Raw genomic sequence first — 17,494 nt, forward strand, 5'->3', positions numbered from 1 at the left:
AAACTGCAGTCCCTGATGTAGTCCAGGTCCTAGGTAACGTACTACTAGGGTAAGAGGCTTCTGGTTTCAGAGAAGAAAAAGGGCATGGGTCGTCATCCCACTTCTCCATGTGCTTGGGAACAAGTATCTCAAATTTTCTGATTTGCACCGCTCACAGAATGAGCTTTAGATATCTCGAGTAGATATGTTACTATTGGTACAGTATTGCTCTTGAGTCTGTGATAGTCTTGTAGTGGAGGCTTGTCCATGGGAAGTTGAGGATCTAAATGTATTCTTATCTAAAAGGCTAGGTGATTTGGGAAAGCCTTTCTAGAAATCTGTTAATAGCCGGTATTGTGCATTTCCAAGTCCCAAACTCAACCACTCTGAGCCTTATGTAGTATATATGTGGACACCTATAGGATTCCAAATCTCAGTGGCTTCCTTGCTATGGTACATCACTTTAATTATCTTTGCATGCATAACCCAAAATCTGGCAACAGCTGCTTGGGCGTATGTGTGAGGTTTCACAGTGTTAGCTTCACCTACACCTCTTTGTATGCTCGCCTGACTTCTGTGCAGCGAATCGATGTAGCAGAACTGCCTGTGGTCCCTCAAAAGCCCAGTCATTTTAAACCAATGACTAGGGGACTGATAGACAAGTAGCTACAGTGTTTTCAGGATCTTTCCCCACTAAGGCCCTGGAACCTGAGCCATGCCTCAGGTTGGAGGGGCTCACAGTAACTGCCTCAAGAGTTGGGTTTCCCGCAATATGCGGTGGAGCTCAGAGCTGACAGCATTCTGCTGCTTACAGCCAATGCCCCTTTACACACTGTGTCAGCAGAGAAGAGCAGAGACCCTTTCTCCCTGGAACTGATGTACGTGGTACCCCAATGTGCCTGTAGCTCTCTGCTTACCTGGTTTCCTAGACATTTTGGCAGATTAGCTCAGTGGGTGGCTGATAATAGCTGGGTTGTTTACGCCTCTGCAACTCCGTATTTCATGTTGTCTTTCGCAAATGGGGATTCCCCGCCACAGAGGCTGTTTTAAGACACAGATGAACCAAGTGGCAGTAGTAGCTGAATACAGGATAGGAGTCCAGGATCACTAGCTGGCAAATTCCTATATCTGAACTCCAGAAGCTACTCTGTACTTCATTTTGGCTTCAGTGCCTGTAAAGCAGCCAGAGATTCCCATCTCCAGACTGCATACCTTGCCAGCCTTTGCTGAAGTTTGGACAGGACAAAAGAAACTGCATATGCTAGACATTGGGGGTTACTTGGACCAAAGGCATGTGGATTTTGCCAAAGATGTGAAGAATCAGTGAAGCCGTGGTGCAGCATAAGAAATAAGTCATTGTATATTTAGTCTATGTACTTGCTGGGAATTTTCTAAGGAATCTATATGAAAAAAAGTAGCTATCACAGATATTCTTGTAAAACAGCACCTTTTGATCATTAATAACGCTGAGCAGGACTCCTCCTCCCCACCTAGAAATGTGTATGCACCTTATGTGTAATAAGCAGAGCCACTCTGCAGTTAGATGTTTTCAAGCAGAAACTTTTCCCCCATTGAAGTGACAGAGACCGTGGGCGCCTGACTCTGCAGGACAGGGTCTCACGGATGGATGAGCCCGCACGCAGTGCAGCTCGCTGCTCGTTTCTGGCTTGTGCTGCGTGCCGATGAGCAGGGCTTTGCATGTACTGCAAAGGGGTCTGTCTGCACCCTGTGCTCTGGGTGACCATCCTGACCATCATGGCTGACTCCATCCAGCGCGGTTCGTGTTGGACCCCATTCTAACAGAAATCACTTCCTTCCTTTCTTTTCCCACCCTCCCTTCCCCAGCTGATAACAAGACGAAAAAGAAAGTAGCTCATCGGGACAGGAAGCAGGACTTCTCTGCCTTCAAGCAGACAGACAGCGAGATGAAGGTTAAAATATCACCGCAGCTCCTCCTGGCAATGCACCGGTTCCTGGCAACAGGCAAGTGCGGGTTAACTTTTTTTTTTACGATCGTGCCAGAGCCTCGGAGGCAGTTTGTCAGCAAAGGCTGGTGAGGTGGGTGGGACAGTGCAGGCGGGAAGGGAGGCTGGATTGTGGGGTGACAAATAATGCCACTGTTGTGTTTTTCTTTTTAAATTCTCTCCTCTCCTGTGTTCAGTGTCGGCATGAACCCTCTGAGACATTTACCAGGGGTGGACCAGTAACTTTAAATTGGTCTGAAAGGTAAGGATGAATGCCAAGTGCCGCACTGCATGTCTAGAGTCCGTCAGATTAACGACTAGCAAGTACACCCCATTAGGAAGAGCTCAGGGAACAAACCAAAGAGGACTCGATACCACTGGCCAGCTGACTTTAATTGCACTCTGGCGCCTTCTCCAGAAAGAGATGCTGGACTTTTTGCAGGAAGGTCTAAACCTGTTTCATGAGACTTTCTGACTCCAAGTGAAAAACTCTCCTGACACATTTAATGCAGACTGCACAGGCAGTTGAACTGTACTTTTAAAAATGGATTTCTGACTGGCTTTTGTGACCTCCGTTGATGACTTCAGGTTTCAGAGGACAGTTGTCTCCATCCCAGAACACCTTGATGTTTTAGCCCTTGGGTGGGCAGTCTGGCAGAGAGGCCAGGGCCTTGAATGGTTTTCTTGCAGCTGATACTGCCTTTCGTCGTAAAGTCGGTCCCTTCACCTCAGAGATGAGACCTGTTAACAGGAGAGCTTGTGGAAAACATACCTTCCTATTGCTCGTGCTGTCTCTCTTTGACATATAAAGACTTCTCACATGCAGGCCTTTCAGACGGGCATCTTTCACTGCTATGTTCAACATATATTCATGGGTTGAAAATTATAAAGTTGTTTTGTCTCAAGTTTGCCAGCTCCAGTTGGAAATTAGTACTTCCCCTGCTCTAAGTGCAGTAACTGCCTGCCTAGATGCTCCTAGTCTGCCTTCATGCTTTATTTTGCCTCAGTGACTTGAAAGAAACATATACGTGATCGGTTATCACATCTCAGCTGAGGGGCAGTAAATTCCTTAAAAGGCTTGGACTCCTACGGCTCATGTGCACGTGAGCATGTCCTTGGTGAAAGGAAGCAGTTCAACAGGAAGATGCGGATTTAACAGCAAGCAAGGCATTGTTCATGTAGTGGTACAAGACTTGATGGAGTTCCCTAAACACCTGCTCAACAGACATAGTCTTAAAGTGCTGCTTCTCTACTTGTTTTGTGGATGAAAGGATTGTGTAGCTTAAATCCAGGTCTGTCTGTGAAGCCACTGCTAAATAAGATGAAAGCTACAGTTTTGGTTTCTCTGTTCTAAATTGAGAATAGTATCTTTAGCAGATGAAAGGTCATTAACAGTCCTGTTGTGAAATGAGGTGTTAGGAAAGCTTATCGATTTGCATGTGTAAATCTCGACGTCCCTGGCTTAACTCTCCCACACAAGGATGAGCTTTTCCACTTCAAACAGCTCCTGTTGGGAACGCTGAAGAGCAAGTGGATAGGGGATGTGTTCTGCGTGTCAGGCATTAATCCCACGTGGTTTGAACTGACCTGCACTGTCTCTCACTTTGAGTAACTCTTCCCATATGAACCGTGGCAGCCCCAATTGTGTCTTTGATTTATGTAGAGCATCTATCTAGAGCAACTTTCTAGGCCCTAAACGGTGATTTTTTTTTTTTTAAAGTGCAATAAATGCAATAACTTTTAATAGCTTTTAAGGAAGGAAAAAACAAAATTCAAAGGTTCTCTGTGCCCCAGTTGTAAAGCTCTTCCATTTATACAACTCTCCAGTGGGCCTATACAACTATGACTCTGAACTCTCAAGAAGGCAAGACTGCCTTTTTCTTTTCGCTTTCAGATGAAGACATTGTGTTTGGTTGTTTTGAAGAGTACTTCTGTAATGAAAGTTACCCCTTACAAATCTAACAGTCTCAAAAGGCAGGAAGCCTGCAATTCCATAATGGATCTCTCTGCATCTGTGTGTGTCTTTTATAGGCAAATGCTTATTAACGAGTATTGCTAACTTCTTGCCAGGCATATGAATTGTAATGCCAAGTTGTATCTTGTGTTATAGAAGTAGAAGCATTTGGTCCATCCCAGATGTCAGAGAAGATCCTTCTCAGGCTGCTAAAACATCCCAATGTCATCCAGGAGCTGAAATACGACGAGAAGAACAAGAAAGCCCCAGAACACTACCTCTACCAGCGAAACAAGCCTGTCGACTACTTTGTTCTCATTTTACAGGTTAGACATATAATTATGTAGATACGTACAAAATCCTTAATTTCCTGACATATCCCTCTCTATGAAGTTTGTCTTCTTTCAAACGTGGGAATGGAGCTATGGCTCCTGGGAACTGCTCCTGCCTTCTTCATGACCTTGCCAACTTTAAAGAGCTCACTCAGCTGCTTTCAGCTTCAGTTAAGCCAGTTGTGAAGGGTAGACAGCAGTTGCCACCTCCAGTCATCTGTTGAAAGTTACTTATGGTTCAGGTATCACTGGGATAGGCGATGCAAAGGAATCCCTGCGTGCAGTTGGCATTACTTGGAAAATAAGGGTGCAAAAAATGGCATGTCATAGGAGTTCGGCCAGGATGCTTTCTCCAATGCTCTTTTTCTTTTTGCAAAAGGAAGCATAGGAAGTACGACAGTTTAGAGAAATGACATTTTTCTGTGCAGTTTTGAAGTCTGTACCTTTGGTGTTGTGAGGAGCCCAGGTTTCGGTGAGGGCATTGCGCCATCTACTGAACTGCTACCACCTCCTGCCACAGCCCCGGTGGTTCCTGGGCACTCTGCCATCCAAGCACTCGCCCTAGCCTGGCATCACTGCACTTGGGTGGTTTTTAGACTGGAGCCCTAGGTGGTGTGGAAGGACTGTTTTCTGCTCGTTCTGTGCAGGATTGCTTGCAGTGCTGGTATCTCCCAGGTTTTATTACTTGACAGGAACACTTGAATGGCTAGGTAAAGCTTTACACAGAAACTTAGCTTTCATCTAGCACCATTTGAGCCGGAACAGTCCTTTAAGAGAGATTTTGCAGGAAAGGTGCTTATGTTTCTATCCTGCATGACTGAAATCAGTTTGGTTGTAAAAACACAAGGATCATAGCTAAAGTTGTAACACAGGGCTTGAAATCTTCCTTAATATAGTATTTAAAAAAAAAAAAAAGAGAGAGAGAAAGAAGGGAGGGGTATTTAAACACTGTCAGTGATAAACAATTAAGAAAGCATGGGAGTATGATACTGTGGATTCAATGTAATTATCTTTTTAAAAAGGGTTGTTTTTTTCAAGGGTTTGGGGAGCCACTGGTAGCTCTTTAACTTCTCTTTCTTCTGTGCTGAATTATTGCAATCTGAAATATTTCTGAGGCAAGATAATGCTCCTGAATGAGGTAATGATGCAAAGATGTAAATGGAGGACATGGACGATACAAAAGAACAGTCAGTTCTTTTTGAGCTATTCTTCAATCAATAAATATTTAGCAAACACAATGTGCTAGCTCTATAATGCATTTGGAAAAGTGAGTCTTGCAGTAGGTACATGCTATAAAGATGGTAACAAGGTTGGTTCCGCAAGGGTCAAGAGGGGATAAATACTCTGCTTTTGTTACTTAAATGGGCTTGGACTTACTCTCGCATGTTGAGAGACCAAGAATACCTTCACAGTGAATGCATGCCAGAACACAATTAAATATATATTCTGTGTGTTAAATTTACCAATTTAATCTCTGTAGAGTTACTGTTTTAGCTGGAATGTTACCTGTTTGCAACAGCTTTTCTCTTAGCTAACGGGAAGTTCTGTAGCAGTTTGATTTGTTTTTGTCATTGTGTTTTTTCAAAATTCCTGTTAGAACATTAAACAGTGGAAAACCAGAAACCACATGTGCATGCATTTAAACAGGGCAGAACACATCTAATAGCATGCATGGGGAATTCTTAACGGCTTTTCAGCCGCTGTGACTATGCCAAGTATGCCTGGTCTTCATATGGCCACCACTGGGAAGCTTGGAGGTGCTGTGTGTGCTGATAGAGGAATGGTCTTAGAACTGAAACTCAACTCCTACTACTAATTACTAGTTTGTAGTTAGCTGCTAACTCCAGACTGTCTGTATGTGAAGATCAAAGCCTGGTTGTGTATGTGTTTTGGAGACCTGGTCTTGGCTGCTGAATAACCAGCAATAAATAGGTTGAGAGCTCTGCTCTGCTCTGCTCTCAGTCTTTGCCTGGGTGATGAAATCGTACCTTTTGGAAGACTTATAATGAACAAATAAGCTACTTATTCGTGTTGTGGAATGAAATTGGTTTTAAAAGGGATTGTATGAAGTTGTTGCTTGTGATAGCAGGAAAGTGGATTTGTGAGCTAGGCACTCTCTTCTTGCGTGGTAGATTTTGTGTTTTTTCTCATCTGGGACAGTTAGACAGACTGACTTGGTATCAGAGCTCACGAGGGTTGAGTTAATTTTCATGTTTTTCTGACCCAGTACAATACTGTAGAGTTAAAGGCATGATTGTTTATTTTAAATGGTGTTTAATGAAGTAAACACATAGAAGTAAAATCTACCTACTCATTTTGACCTGATTGTGTCCAGCTGATGTTCAATCTACTTAGTACACATGGGACGGGCAGTCTGTCTGCCCTTTCTGACTTAGCCAGAGGGAAAGCATTGCAGGTAATTACGTTGTTTGCCTGAAATCCCAACGTTTGTGTAGCTCAGCCTGAAAGCTGCATGAGATTTTTTTCTGTCTGCAGTGGTGTGCTGTAACTCTCAGTGCCACACCAGTAAGGATGGATGGACGGACATGAAAACCAGGCCCCACTAAGAAGCCAGTTAATTTTGGCTACTTGGATACCAAAGTAACTGGGATGTTTACAGCTATGTTTGATGTGGTGGGTTCTGTTCTAGCGTCCTTTGTAGGATGTGATGTTAAACATTTATTTCAGCCCACATGAGAAATGGGTGCACTTGCGTGGTACTGTGGTTTTATACAGCTTGGGAAGCACTGAGGGCCCTTCTAGACAAGACCCTGCGAAAGAGCAGGATCTTAAGTTAAGTGTGCTGGAATATGTAAAACTGCTAGAAACCACGAAAACCAATGTAGCCCAAAGACTGCTCCATCAGCAGTAAGGGTTTTGTTTCTGTGGGAATCTCATTGGTGAAGGCAGCCAGCCTCCTCGCCTCCCCATTTCCTTTTCCTATGTTTATGTTAGAGGGGACTCTTCATATGAACATGAGCTGTGGCCCAAAATGTCTTAAGTGTCTCAAGACCCTGGATCACTGTGCTACATATAAGCTTGTTGTGATACTGGCGGAGTACTTTTTCACTCTGCATTGAGGGAAAGTAGCCTGGGAGCAGTTGGAGCCGGGCAATAGTACCACCCCAAAGCACTGTGGTGATCCTACTCCTCTGCAGGGACTTACTCAGGGCACCGAAGACCAGGATAGCTCAGGGTGCAAGAACATGTTGTCATCCAGGGTCTATCCATGTTCAGGCAGCGTTACAGACTGCAGGGACCATGCCACTGCTTAGGAATGTCAGGCAAAACTAGCTTTCAGGCTCAAGTCTGTTCTTGTGCCTCGAGAGCTACGGTCCCTTTTAATTGCAGCTCTCTCTCCTTTTCCTTAACAGGGGAAAGTGGAAGTGGAGGCTGGGAAAGAGGGGATGAAGTTTGAAGCTGGTGCTTTTTCCTACTATGGGGTGATGGCCCTCACAGCATCGCCAGGTATGTCCTCTTACCTTCTGCTTCTGGAATGCACTCCTGCACAAGCCTGCCCGTCCTGTGAGTGCGGCGGGAGGAGGCTGCGCAGGGCATCCCCCCACCGTGTCCGTGGGGCTGATGTAAACGATACATCCTTGCCAGCGAAACTGCCTGCCTGGCACAGCATCCCTGGGAGGGACCCGGGCTGGCGGTGGCGCCGACTCCGACACCCAGCAGCTGGCAGCGCTTTGCCAGCTCCTGCAGGATGCGAGTGTTGGCCTTAGCGAGTGATGTGTTTGGTACTGGAGGACAGCTTTGTAGTTTTGCTCGAGATAGGGTAACAGGGACTCAATTAACAGGAATAATTAGTGGCAGAGGGACATCTAGTGGTGCAAAGGACAAACGCCCGGTTAGTTTGGGGATGGTTTGCTTAACCAGTCTTGTTTCTAAAGCCATCTTGAGGAAAAGGAGGGCAACGGTGCGAGAAAAGCGATTGCTCCTGTCAGCTTGTGTGGAAATGTAACCAGGAAATCAGCAACAGGGGAGAGCTGGTGCCGGCGGGCGAGGTGTGAGCCAATTCCCTGCGCACAAGCGGTAGCCACGCAAACTAGCACCTCACAGGCACAGTTTGAGGGATTGTCTTATAATCCACCAAGAGTAGGCTCCTGTGCTGTATTTCAGCATTTGGTGATGTATTTTGGTGCAAGCAGTGTCACCACCAAGATCTCAACCTCAGCTGAGAATCCACAGCCCTGTTGGGGAGAGCTGGGGTGCTGGTACTAGCGTTGGCCCTCTGCTGACCCAAAGCCACTTGCTCAGCTTCAGGGAGAAACATTTCTCACACTAAAATTGGGACCTCCTGTTGCAGCAGGGTTTATGCTCCACTTGAGAGGCAGCTTGTTTTAAGTGTATGCTCATGAGCACTCCCTTTACATATGTGTACCTATGTGTATGTACATTAGTGAACGGTGTTGGAATTAAAATTATTTTGTAAGTTATGAGTATAGCCTAGTTAAACTCCACAGACAACAGCAGTTCTCTTGGACATGTGAGCTCACTTTTACAGGCAGGACTAATTCTTCCTTAATTATTTGCATTTTAATTTGATCAGTCTAGCTCATACCTTTTGAGGCTTGACAGTTTTGAAAGTGTACAGAGCACCAGGTGGATTTTGTCTGAGCAATAGCAGCAGTGTTCACGACGAATCGTGAGACACGTGTGTACAACTGCATCATACCCTCAGCTTCACAGCTCAGCTTATGCAATATGGGCCAGGCACAGAGCTGCAGTAGGCATTGTCATGTCTCCTACCAGACCTGCACTTAAAAATCACTTGTAGCATCTCTTTTGCCAGCATTGTTCAGTTTTAATGTTTCCATGTGGGGTTTTTTTGTGTTGCTAACCCTCCCCATAACCATGCCAGTTGCCCCAAGTCCTGTGAGGTCAAATGATCTCCTCTTCACGAGCCTTGAAATCCATCCTGGATTTTGGCATGTTGAAGTTAAGGATATGCACTATTTTGAATTAATCTTGGACAGACCTGTGTTTGTTTACCTTTGACTGGTTGGCTTTTACCAGTAGCAAATCCCTCATTTTGCTGGCTTTCCCTTCAGGTTTTAGAGAATTTGTTTTATGATGTCTTGCAGCATCCTGAGATTTCTGTTAGGATGAGGTCATAAAAATAAATTCCGGTTGCTCTGTGTAGACAGGAAAGCTCAGTGAAAGTGTAAGTCATTGCAGAACAAGAGAAAACTCTTGCTCTTCTGTGTGTCCTAATTAGACTTCATGTGCCTTCATTCCACCTGGAATGTGAAGTCAGTAAAAGGGGAGTAAAGCATTAAAAAAAACCAACCACCAAAACAAAACAAAAACCTACCTCCTCCCAAAAAACTCCAACAAAAGTGTGAAGCATTTTTCTTTAACTACAGCTGGGGAGGGATTTGCAGTAACGAGCAGTATGGTACCCATCCTGACAGGGATGCACTTAGAGAATCACAACCTCACTTAACATTTTACTGGAAACGTGAAGAACTATGAAGTGTCCTTTGGTTTTATTTCTACTTTTGTCCGACTCCCATAAGGAATAGCACCCGTGAAAGCTTTCTGGCCTATTTTAACTCTTTGCCTTCCAGGCTGGAGTGGGCACTGCTCCTTTTGAACTATTTTAAAACTTGAGCGTACCTTGATGGACTGTTCTGTGCTGGATAGCCTTTCAAATTAGCAAATAAAAATTGTTCACTGCACTGTAATTCCTTAAGCTTGCTTTTTGGTTTATTCCTAAAATTGTTTAATTGTCTTTTTTGGTTTTGCTTTTGTTTTAACCCTTTACTTTTTCACAGTTGATTTGCACTTTTGGTTTTAGTTCTTCAGTGTGTGAACTGGCTCCTTCCCCTGTCAAGTGTGGATAGCTGCCACCTTTCTGGTCCTGATCTCATCCTTTTTCTCTCCCTCTTCTAGTTCCCTTGTCCCTGTCTCGTACCTTTGTTGTCAGCAGAACAGAGTTGTTAGCAGCAGGTTCTCCAGGTAAATCCGCATGCTTCTATTTTCACCATTCTTGTGACTGCCCTGATGCCATAAAAAGCTGCAGTCTGTATTTATCTGACCCCTTTGCTCGTTAGGGAGAAGTCCAGCACAGAGTTATGCCTCGCAGGTAGGTATCCTGAACTTTCGTTTGTGGTAACTGGTAGCAGCATGACAGAGTCATCAAAATGGGAAGAACTAAAAACATGTTGAAGAAAATGTATTTTGGTAATGTGTGCTTGTTCTTCTTTCTCATATGTATGCTGGTGGAAAATTAGGAGGGGAGATTTTTTAAAAGAAGGTGTTCTCCCCCAAGCTGAGGTTTAACAATTTCTGAAGAAAATGCATTTGGCAGAGGAGAATGTCTGCTGCTAAACTGCCATAAAAGAAAAACTTCTTTAATGGAAGAACTCTTATATTCTTGTATGGGTAAATTCTATGGTTTGTATACAGTCTGGCCATTTCAATTCCTCAAAAGCCTTGAGCTTTCTGTCAGTGAGGTTAACGCAGTGCACCGGCACAGTGATTTACTGAGTGGACGGATTTGCAATGGAATGTGCAAGAAGGTTGTGGGACCTCCTGTGGGGTTTTCTGGTTCCCATTTTGCTTAAGACCTTTCCTTGTTGAATAACCAAGTTGACTGACACAGAAATCGCTTTGGAGAGCAGAAACCAAGGAGAGAACAAACTGGGCCAAAAAGAGCTCTGAGAGGTTGTTGAACAGGTTGGAAATTGGGAAGGGTCAAGAACTGAGCTTTGCAGACGCTGCATATGCAGAATAGTTGAGAAAAATGGAAACCCATCAAGAAAGTCTGTAGGAAGAACAGAATCCTAAAATAGTATGGGCCACAGTGAACATATTTCTTCCTTTTGAAGTTTTTTTTTCAGATGAAATGTCTTTCCCTGGACCTAAAAGCAAACAAGATAATGATATGCATATTTAAGTGAAACATCTCCTAAACATTAATACATATCACACGTTTCACAAACTTTCACCATCTGCTTCCTGTATTTTCCCCCTCTTCTTTTTTCACTTTTGAAAATGTGTTTCACCATCAGTCCTTAAATTAGTCTCATGCACATTCCAAACAAACTACAGGTTGTTGCCCTGCAGGGGATTTTTTTCCTGCCCTGTTAAAGTTTCCTGCTGCTAAACTTCAAAGAAGGGGGAGAAATTTAATCTTTCTTTAATTAAAGTACCTGATGGCTTTCTTTTAAGCTCGGCAGCTTTGATTATCTTTTTGAGCTTGGTTCTTTTGTTTTGCCAGGTCTTCTCTTCTTTTTTCCTTTTCCTTTCTACAAATAAGTGTACACTTTGCACATGCAAGTTGTTTCCAATATAAATGCCAAGCATATTTTCCTAGCTTTTTCCCCACTAAAAGAAATATTTTTTTTTAAATCAATAATGGAAAATAATAATGGGAAGAATCTCATTTAAAAGGAACTGATATGGTAAGTCTGGTCACTATGACAATGTGGTACCAATTTTGATGAAACTTGGACCTTCTGCTGAATTTTTCTAAAAAGGATCCTGTTGTTTAACCCCAAATTCATAATAGAGTTGTATTGATGTTTGTCTTGTGGTTTGTGCTCTTTATCCCCTGTATAGGAAGGTGAGGAGGATGGGAAAACCTGGGTAGAAAAGATCTGTCCAGATCTGGGCTGGCCTGCTTGGGGGCTGGCAGGGCACTGTTCTGCAAACATGGACCTGCCTGGTATTCTGTTGTCTCCCCTTTCTGTATCCTTCCTTCTTCATTAGCTTCTCTTCTCCCTCGCTGACTTGTATATGGTCCAGTAGTGATGTCCTTTCTCTCAGATTTTTAGTAATCATGTTTTTTGTTCTGTCCTTTTGTTTCAACTCTTCCTTTTTTTTATGGCTCTTTTTTTTTTTTAATATATGCTTTGTTAATTTGCTCTCTGTCCTTTGTTTTTTATTAGTAATATACCATAAGACCCCTGGTGAAAAGAAAGGGCAGATGCAAGTCACACTAGCGTAAATCTGTTCCACATGGAAGCCTTTATCCCATGCAGCAGTGATGCTGCTGTTCTCACACACAGCCGTATTTTGTGTATGCAGGTGGGAAAGACAGGACAAATTCATTCAGCCTTCACAGTTACTTGTTCTGCAGTGGGAATTGCAGCCTGCGGTGCCTTCCAAGATGGCAAGTCAGTTTGGAGGAAAACCTTGCAGGACTCCAATTGCTTCCCCCTAAGCCTGCACTTGGTGTTGCCGTAGGGACCTGCACTAATTCAATTTTGCCATAGAAATGGCAAAAAAATTGCCAAGTTTGCAGAACCTGTATTTTTTTGTTCCCTTTTCTAAAATTGAAGGAAAGACAACATCAGAAGGATTTTAACTGGGGAATAAAAAACAAGGCAAATCTGCCATACATCTAGAAGCATCTAAAATGTTAGGTTTAGGAAAAGCTGGATGCAGAGACATAGAACAGGCTGTGTCATTTGGGCAAGGAGACATCATATTTATAATGATCAAGTGGCAGAGGTAGGGTTGAATTTTACAGAGCTCTATTTTTTCTTTTTTTTTCTTTTTTAAAGAAATAAGTTTATGTATAGTAAAGTCTTCAAAAAAGAATTTGAAATGTTTGCCAGGACACTGTTGCCTATTTAATCAAAGAGGCTTTGTATCTTATATTATATGAAAATGATCATTCAGCTTAGAATGGGGGTCCCGTGGTGAGTAGCATAGTTTACATCAAGTTTCAGCTTAAGCTGGCTGAAAGAAATTTAACTGCACTAAGATCCAAAAATTCACACATAACAAAGACAGGTCTTTGATCTGTATGTACTGTGTGCACACCCAGGGAGAAGCACATCTGCAGGAGGGCTTGGGATCTCTCTTAGGATGCATTTCTGCCCTACTGTCTTCTGGGTCACTGTGTGAGCGAAAGCTAGCAATGCAAATGTCTGTGGCTTCCCGAAAACACGTTTAGTTGAGATAAACTGTGGCCAATCACACTTGCAGGGGACAACTGCAAGGTTTTCAAGTGAAACCCTGCAGTGCTTAAAGGCCAGTGATGGAAGATGATGTCTCTAGTTTACTCCTTTCCTAGACACCAATTTTTGTCTGTAGCATCAACTGTTTTCTTTGTTTTGCTGGCTGGCAGGTACCACATGGAGCTTGCTCTCCTTTGTTGAGTTTTTGTCCCTTCAAGCACTGGGAGGTACTAGAGGAAATGTTCAAGTAATTATCATTGACTGCACTCTGGTCCACTGAGGACTCTGTCACTCTTACGATTTTGAAAATGTCTGCTCTAACTCAGGGAACAAAGCATATGTAGGTACCTGGTGGCATAAAAGGGACTGGCTGTGGATGAAAGGTCTGTTATGGAGTTATGATTATAAATCATTAAGGAAAAAAAAAAAATCTGTTAAGCATGGTCTATCAAGAGCTCCTGTAAGGGACCCTTGGGAAGTTACCTTTCTTTGGTGGTTACCACTCATCAGCAGAAGCACTGCGACCAACTGTGCTCAGGGCATGTCCATTGCAGCATAAACAAAACCAGGTTTGTTTAAGGCATACTTGGTGATGTCAGCCACCAGCTCTGGACTGAAAAGGTACCCTTTTTCAGGGTAATTTTGTTGTTTAGCTGCATGTCTAGTTATGAGTGGATTAAGTATTTGCAGTTCTTTTGTGCTACCTCACGATTTATTATGTCCCTTTAAAACTGGTGACTTTAAGTGTTTTCTACTTCATTTAAGAAATCTCTCGCTCTTGCCTATTTCTCAGCCGAAAACAAGTCTCCACCTCGGCCTTGCGGCTTGAATCACTCGGACTCTCTAAACCGAAGTGATCGCATTGATGCAGTGACACCAACGTTAGGGAGCAGCAACAATCAGCTGAACGCGTCTTTCCTCCAAGTGTATGTTCCGGACTACTCAGTGAAAGCACTCACAGACATTCAGTTTGTCAAGGTAGGAAAAAAGCTGGAAAGGCCCCACTGGAAAGATGGGCTTGGCTGGTGGGATGGAGAGCCTGGGGAAGGGAGGTCCCTCTAGATTGCTCTGTGAGTAAATTAGGATTATGAAAGCAGCCATTTAAAAATCACTTGAAATTCCTTTTTCCCAGTATCTGCTGTCCATTGATTTGTCTTCACTGTTCCTCTCATTTAGGCTTGTAAGTAGCTTGGTCACCTAAGTTTCCGGATTTCAGGTCCCTCATGGAAAAAGTATAGAAAATAACCTCTCTCTGCTTTTAGTCATGAAAGACGTATCCTTGTGAAGCCTTTGGAGCCATCTGAAATGGAGACCCTTCATTATCAGACAGTGTCGTCCTTTAAAGGATGAGACATTTTCTCTTGGTTGCAGTTTCTATTCACTTTTGATTTTGGTTTCAGTTTGGGGTTCTTGATCTTACTTTCTGACTTGTCATCCTTCTTCTGCTTGGAGAAGTCTTGGACATTTCTCTTTATCTTAACTTCACGTGTTAGGCTCATGTCCCATACTACCAGTGAGTTGCTGCATGAATACAGCTCTGTCCCCCAGCATGGTGCGTCCCACGCTGAAACGTGTGCGAGTCCTGTGGGATAGGAAGTCTAGCTGAGCTGAGGAACAGCTAACGCTGGCAGCAATTCCCGCCCAGCTGGGAGTCCAGGCAAGCTGATGTCCCATGGCCAGAAGTTGACCTTGACGCTTTTCTTAAATTAGAGTGGATGTTCACAATTTCTTTGTATGCAGCTCAAATGATTTGTGAACTCACTTCTGTCAAAGTTAATTCAATATTAAGAATGAGGAATAGAGTAGAAACACTAGAATGCTAGATCGATTGTTCCATAGCCAAATTTTAAAAGGAGAGTACAGTCTGGCATTCAAAACTTGACAGATGCGAGTGTCCTGGTCAATGGTTCAAGCCTTCAAGGTTTAGATCAGTAAATATTTATCACTGGGTTAAGTGATTCTCACTACAGATTCAATGGCTAATATGCCGTACAGAGCAGCTGCTCATCTTATGCTGGTTTATGTGGAGTCCTTCCAACTCTCACTGTGTTCTGAGGCTAATGAATGCTAAACTGTCTGGTGTCTCTGCAATCAGACTTGCACGCCTCTTTTCACATCACTCTGCTTTACACATAGGACAGAGTACCCAACATTAGTATTTTCACTGTGCCATGTGGACATTTATTCAATTAATACCTTGTAAACCAGGGTTGTGACCTGCTCGTGCATGTTTGGATTTTGCTTTTGGAGTTGTGACGTGGTCCATCTGATTGTCTCTATTTCCAGTCCCTCTCTTGCATTGCTACTGAAACTTACGGTTTTCTAAAAGTCTTGTTTCACCTCTTCCACCTTCCTGCCTGCTGAGGTAACTCACTGTTGTTGGAACACATGGGGCTGCTGGTGCACATGCATCCTGCTGCCTGTCCTGGCTGAGAAGGCTGACCCAGAGGAGTTAACGGGACTGGTTGCTTGTGGCTCCAGGAGGAATTCTCCCCTCTACCACCATATGCAGATACATGGGGCTGTAGGCTTCCTTGCTGCTGGGGCATCAAGGGCAGTAACACTCTGTGCTCTAGGCCAGCTCCTGTCATGACTGTTCTGCTGAGTGCAGCCAGCTCTTGCAGAGAGCAGTGGAAGACTTCATGGGTTGTTAATTTGGACTCATCTCTATGGAGATCCACTCTTTTCTAGAATCAAATGTCCATATGTATCAGAATAAGGCTGTAGCTCTTGCTGCATTTGCTGGCCTAGACAAGAGCAGTAATGCGTGTACCCTCTGGCTCTGTAGGGACTCTTAGAGCCTCACCAGGAGCTCGCTGAAGTTGGGAGAAAGACTCCACTGAACTCTGGTTCTGGCCCTAAAAATGTGCATGGTTAGAAGGAGATGGAGATCTGCATAGGAATAAATCCTTGCCTTTGAACAGCATGGTGATCGCACAGCTCTGTGCTTCCACCCTGACTGGAAATGTCACCATGCGGTGGTATTGAGTTGGATGCTCTAGGCTTGCAAAGCGCAGGGATGTTTTATAGAAACAGGCAAACAGGGGTTGAAGTGTGATCATCTGGAAAGGGAGGGCACTTTATTTTCTCAGTGTCCCCTACGCGAGACACAAGAATGTGACTGGCTGTTTTTGTTCCTTCCTTCTGTTCTTGGAGCAGATCTCAAGACAGCAGTACCAAAATGCCCTGATGGCATCCCGGATGGACAAAACACCTCAATCTTCGGACAGTGAAAACACTAAAATCGAACTGACTCTTACGGAGCTGCATGATGGTTTGCCGGATGAGACAGCAAACCTGCTGAATGAACAGAACTGTGTGACTCACAACAAGCCCAACCACAGTATGCACAGTGAAGGAGCCATCTAGGAGCTGACTCCCCGCAACCCACCCATCCCATCTCCTCAGCAGGACCAGCCCTCGCTCCTTCCTGCCTCCTCCCTGAGTGTGAACACCGTTAGTTTGTGCTTGTGACACTGTGCTGCATCCAGTGTTCTGACACCAAAGACTTTTGCGTCCGTTCTGGGAGCAGAAGAGGAAGAAACAGGAAGAAAGGAGCAAAGAGCAAGAGAGACTAAAGCCCCAAGCATACTTTGGGAATGGTGAGCCACCCTTGAGAATGATGAAAATACTTCTTGCAAAGTAGAATCATGTTTATTTTTTATCTGTATTTTTGATCCTTGTTGGGTTTTCCCTCCTCAAACACATATGGAGAAGTTTAAAAGCTCCTCCAGTTATTTTTTCAAGAGAGATCATGTTTTTAAAAAGTATTTTGCAGCATTTTAAATTGTTTCTGTCCCTCCCAAATTTCAAATGGGCTCTGTCGTGGTTTTGTGAATTGGCTGCGATGTCCTTAGGCCTCTTTTCACCCCTCTCTGGTCCTTTTTGTTGCCCTGTTGAAGAAGTTAGTAACTGGTACTTGTATGTTATTTGTATCCTAAGAATGAGCAAGCTTCAAGGAACCTCTGGTTTCAGCTACCTGGAGGGCCAAGGGATGAGTAATTATTACATTATTCCAGTTAAGTTTCAGGGAAGGAGTGGTTACTTTGGTATTTAATGATCTCTCAAATTTCAGAAGGTTTCTTTGTAAAACAGGCAAAAGCGTTGTTACACTTCGAGTTTTGTAACCTCCAAAAGCTTTGTGTAGGTTGAAGATGATACTGGCGGGGAGAAAGAGTTAATTAGCAAACCTGCAGTCTTGTGAAATGAAAGCTGGGTGTAATGTTCTGTAGTGAAGTAACTGGGTGATTTGTCATTGATGTTCCTGACAATTGCACAGTGAAGTTATGTGCACACCCCACGATGACAAGCTTTTAAGCACTCGCATGCTGTAGGGTCTGCGCACCA

The 17,494-nt window shown here is 43.8% G+C and overlaps 1 protein-coding gene across 1 annotated transcript in view; it reads left to right on the forward strand.

The window, feature by feature from the left end:
• The window catches only part of CNNM2 (cyclin and CBS domain divalent metal cation transport mediator 2), a 119,439-nt gene extending 102,485 nt beyond the window's left edge, over window positions 1-16,954 (forward strand). Inside the window, exons 3-8 of the mRNA XM_010285278.1 lie at window positions 1,825-1,962; window positions 4,054-4,223; window positions 7,604-7,697; window positions 10,131-10,196; window positions 13,941-14,125; window positions 16,307-16,954. Coding sequence (XP_010283580.1) covers window positions 1,825-1,962; window positions 4,054-4,223; window positions 7,604-7,697; window positions 10,131-10,196; window positions 13,941-14,125; window positions 16,307-16,516 — 863 coding nt within the window. The 3' untranslated portion in view covers window positions 16,517-16,954. The remainder of the gene's footprint in view (window positions 1-1,824; window positions 1,963-4,053; window positions 4,224-7,603; window positions 7,698-10,130; window positions 10,197-13,940; window positions 14,126-16,306) is intronic.
• The last annotated feature ends 540 nt before the right edge of the window (window positions 16,955-17,494 follow it).

The sequence above is a fragment of the Phaethon lepturus genome, unplaced genomic scaffold, assembly GCF_000687285.1.
Source record: "Phaethon lepturus isolate BGI_N335 unplaced genomic scaffold, ASM68728v1 scaffold1394, whole genome shotgun sequence".
Taxonomy (NCBI): domain Eukaryota; kingdom Metazoa; phylum Chordata; class Aves; order Phaethontiformes; family Phaethontidae; genus Phaethon; species Phaethon lepturus.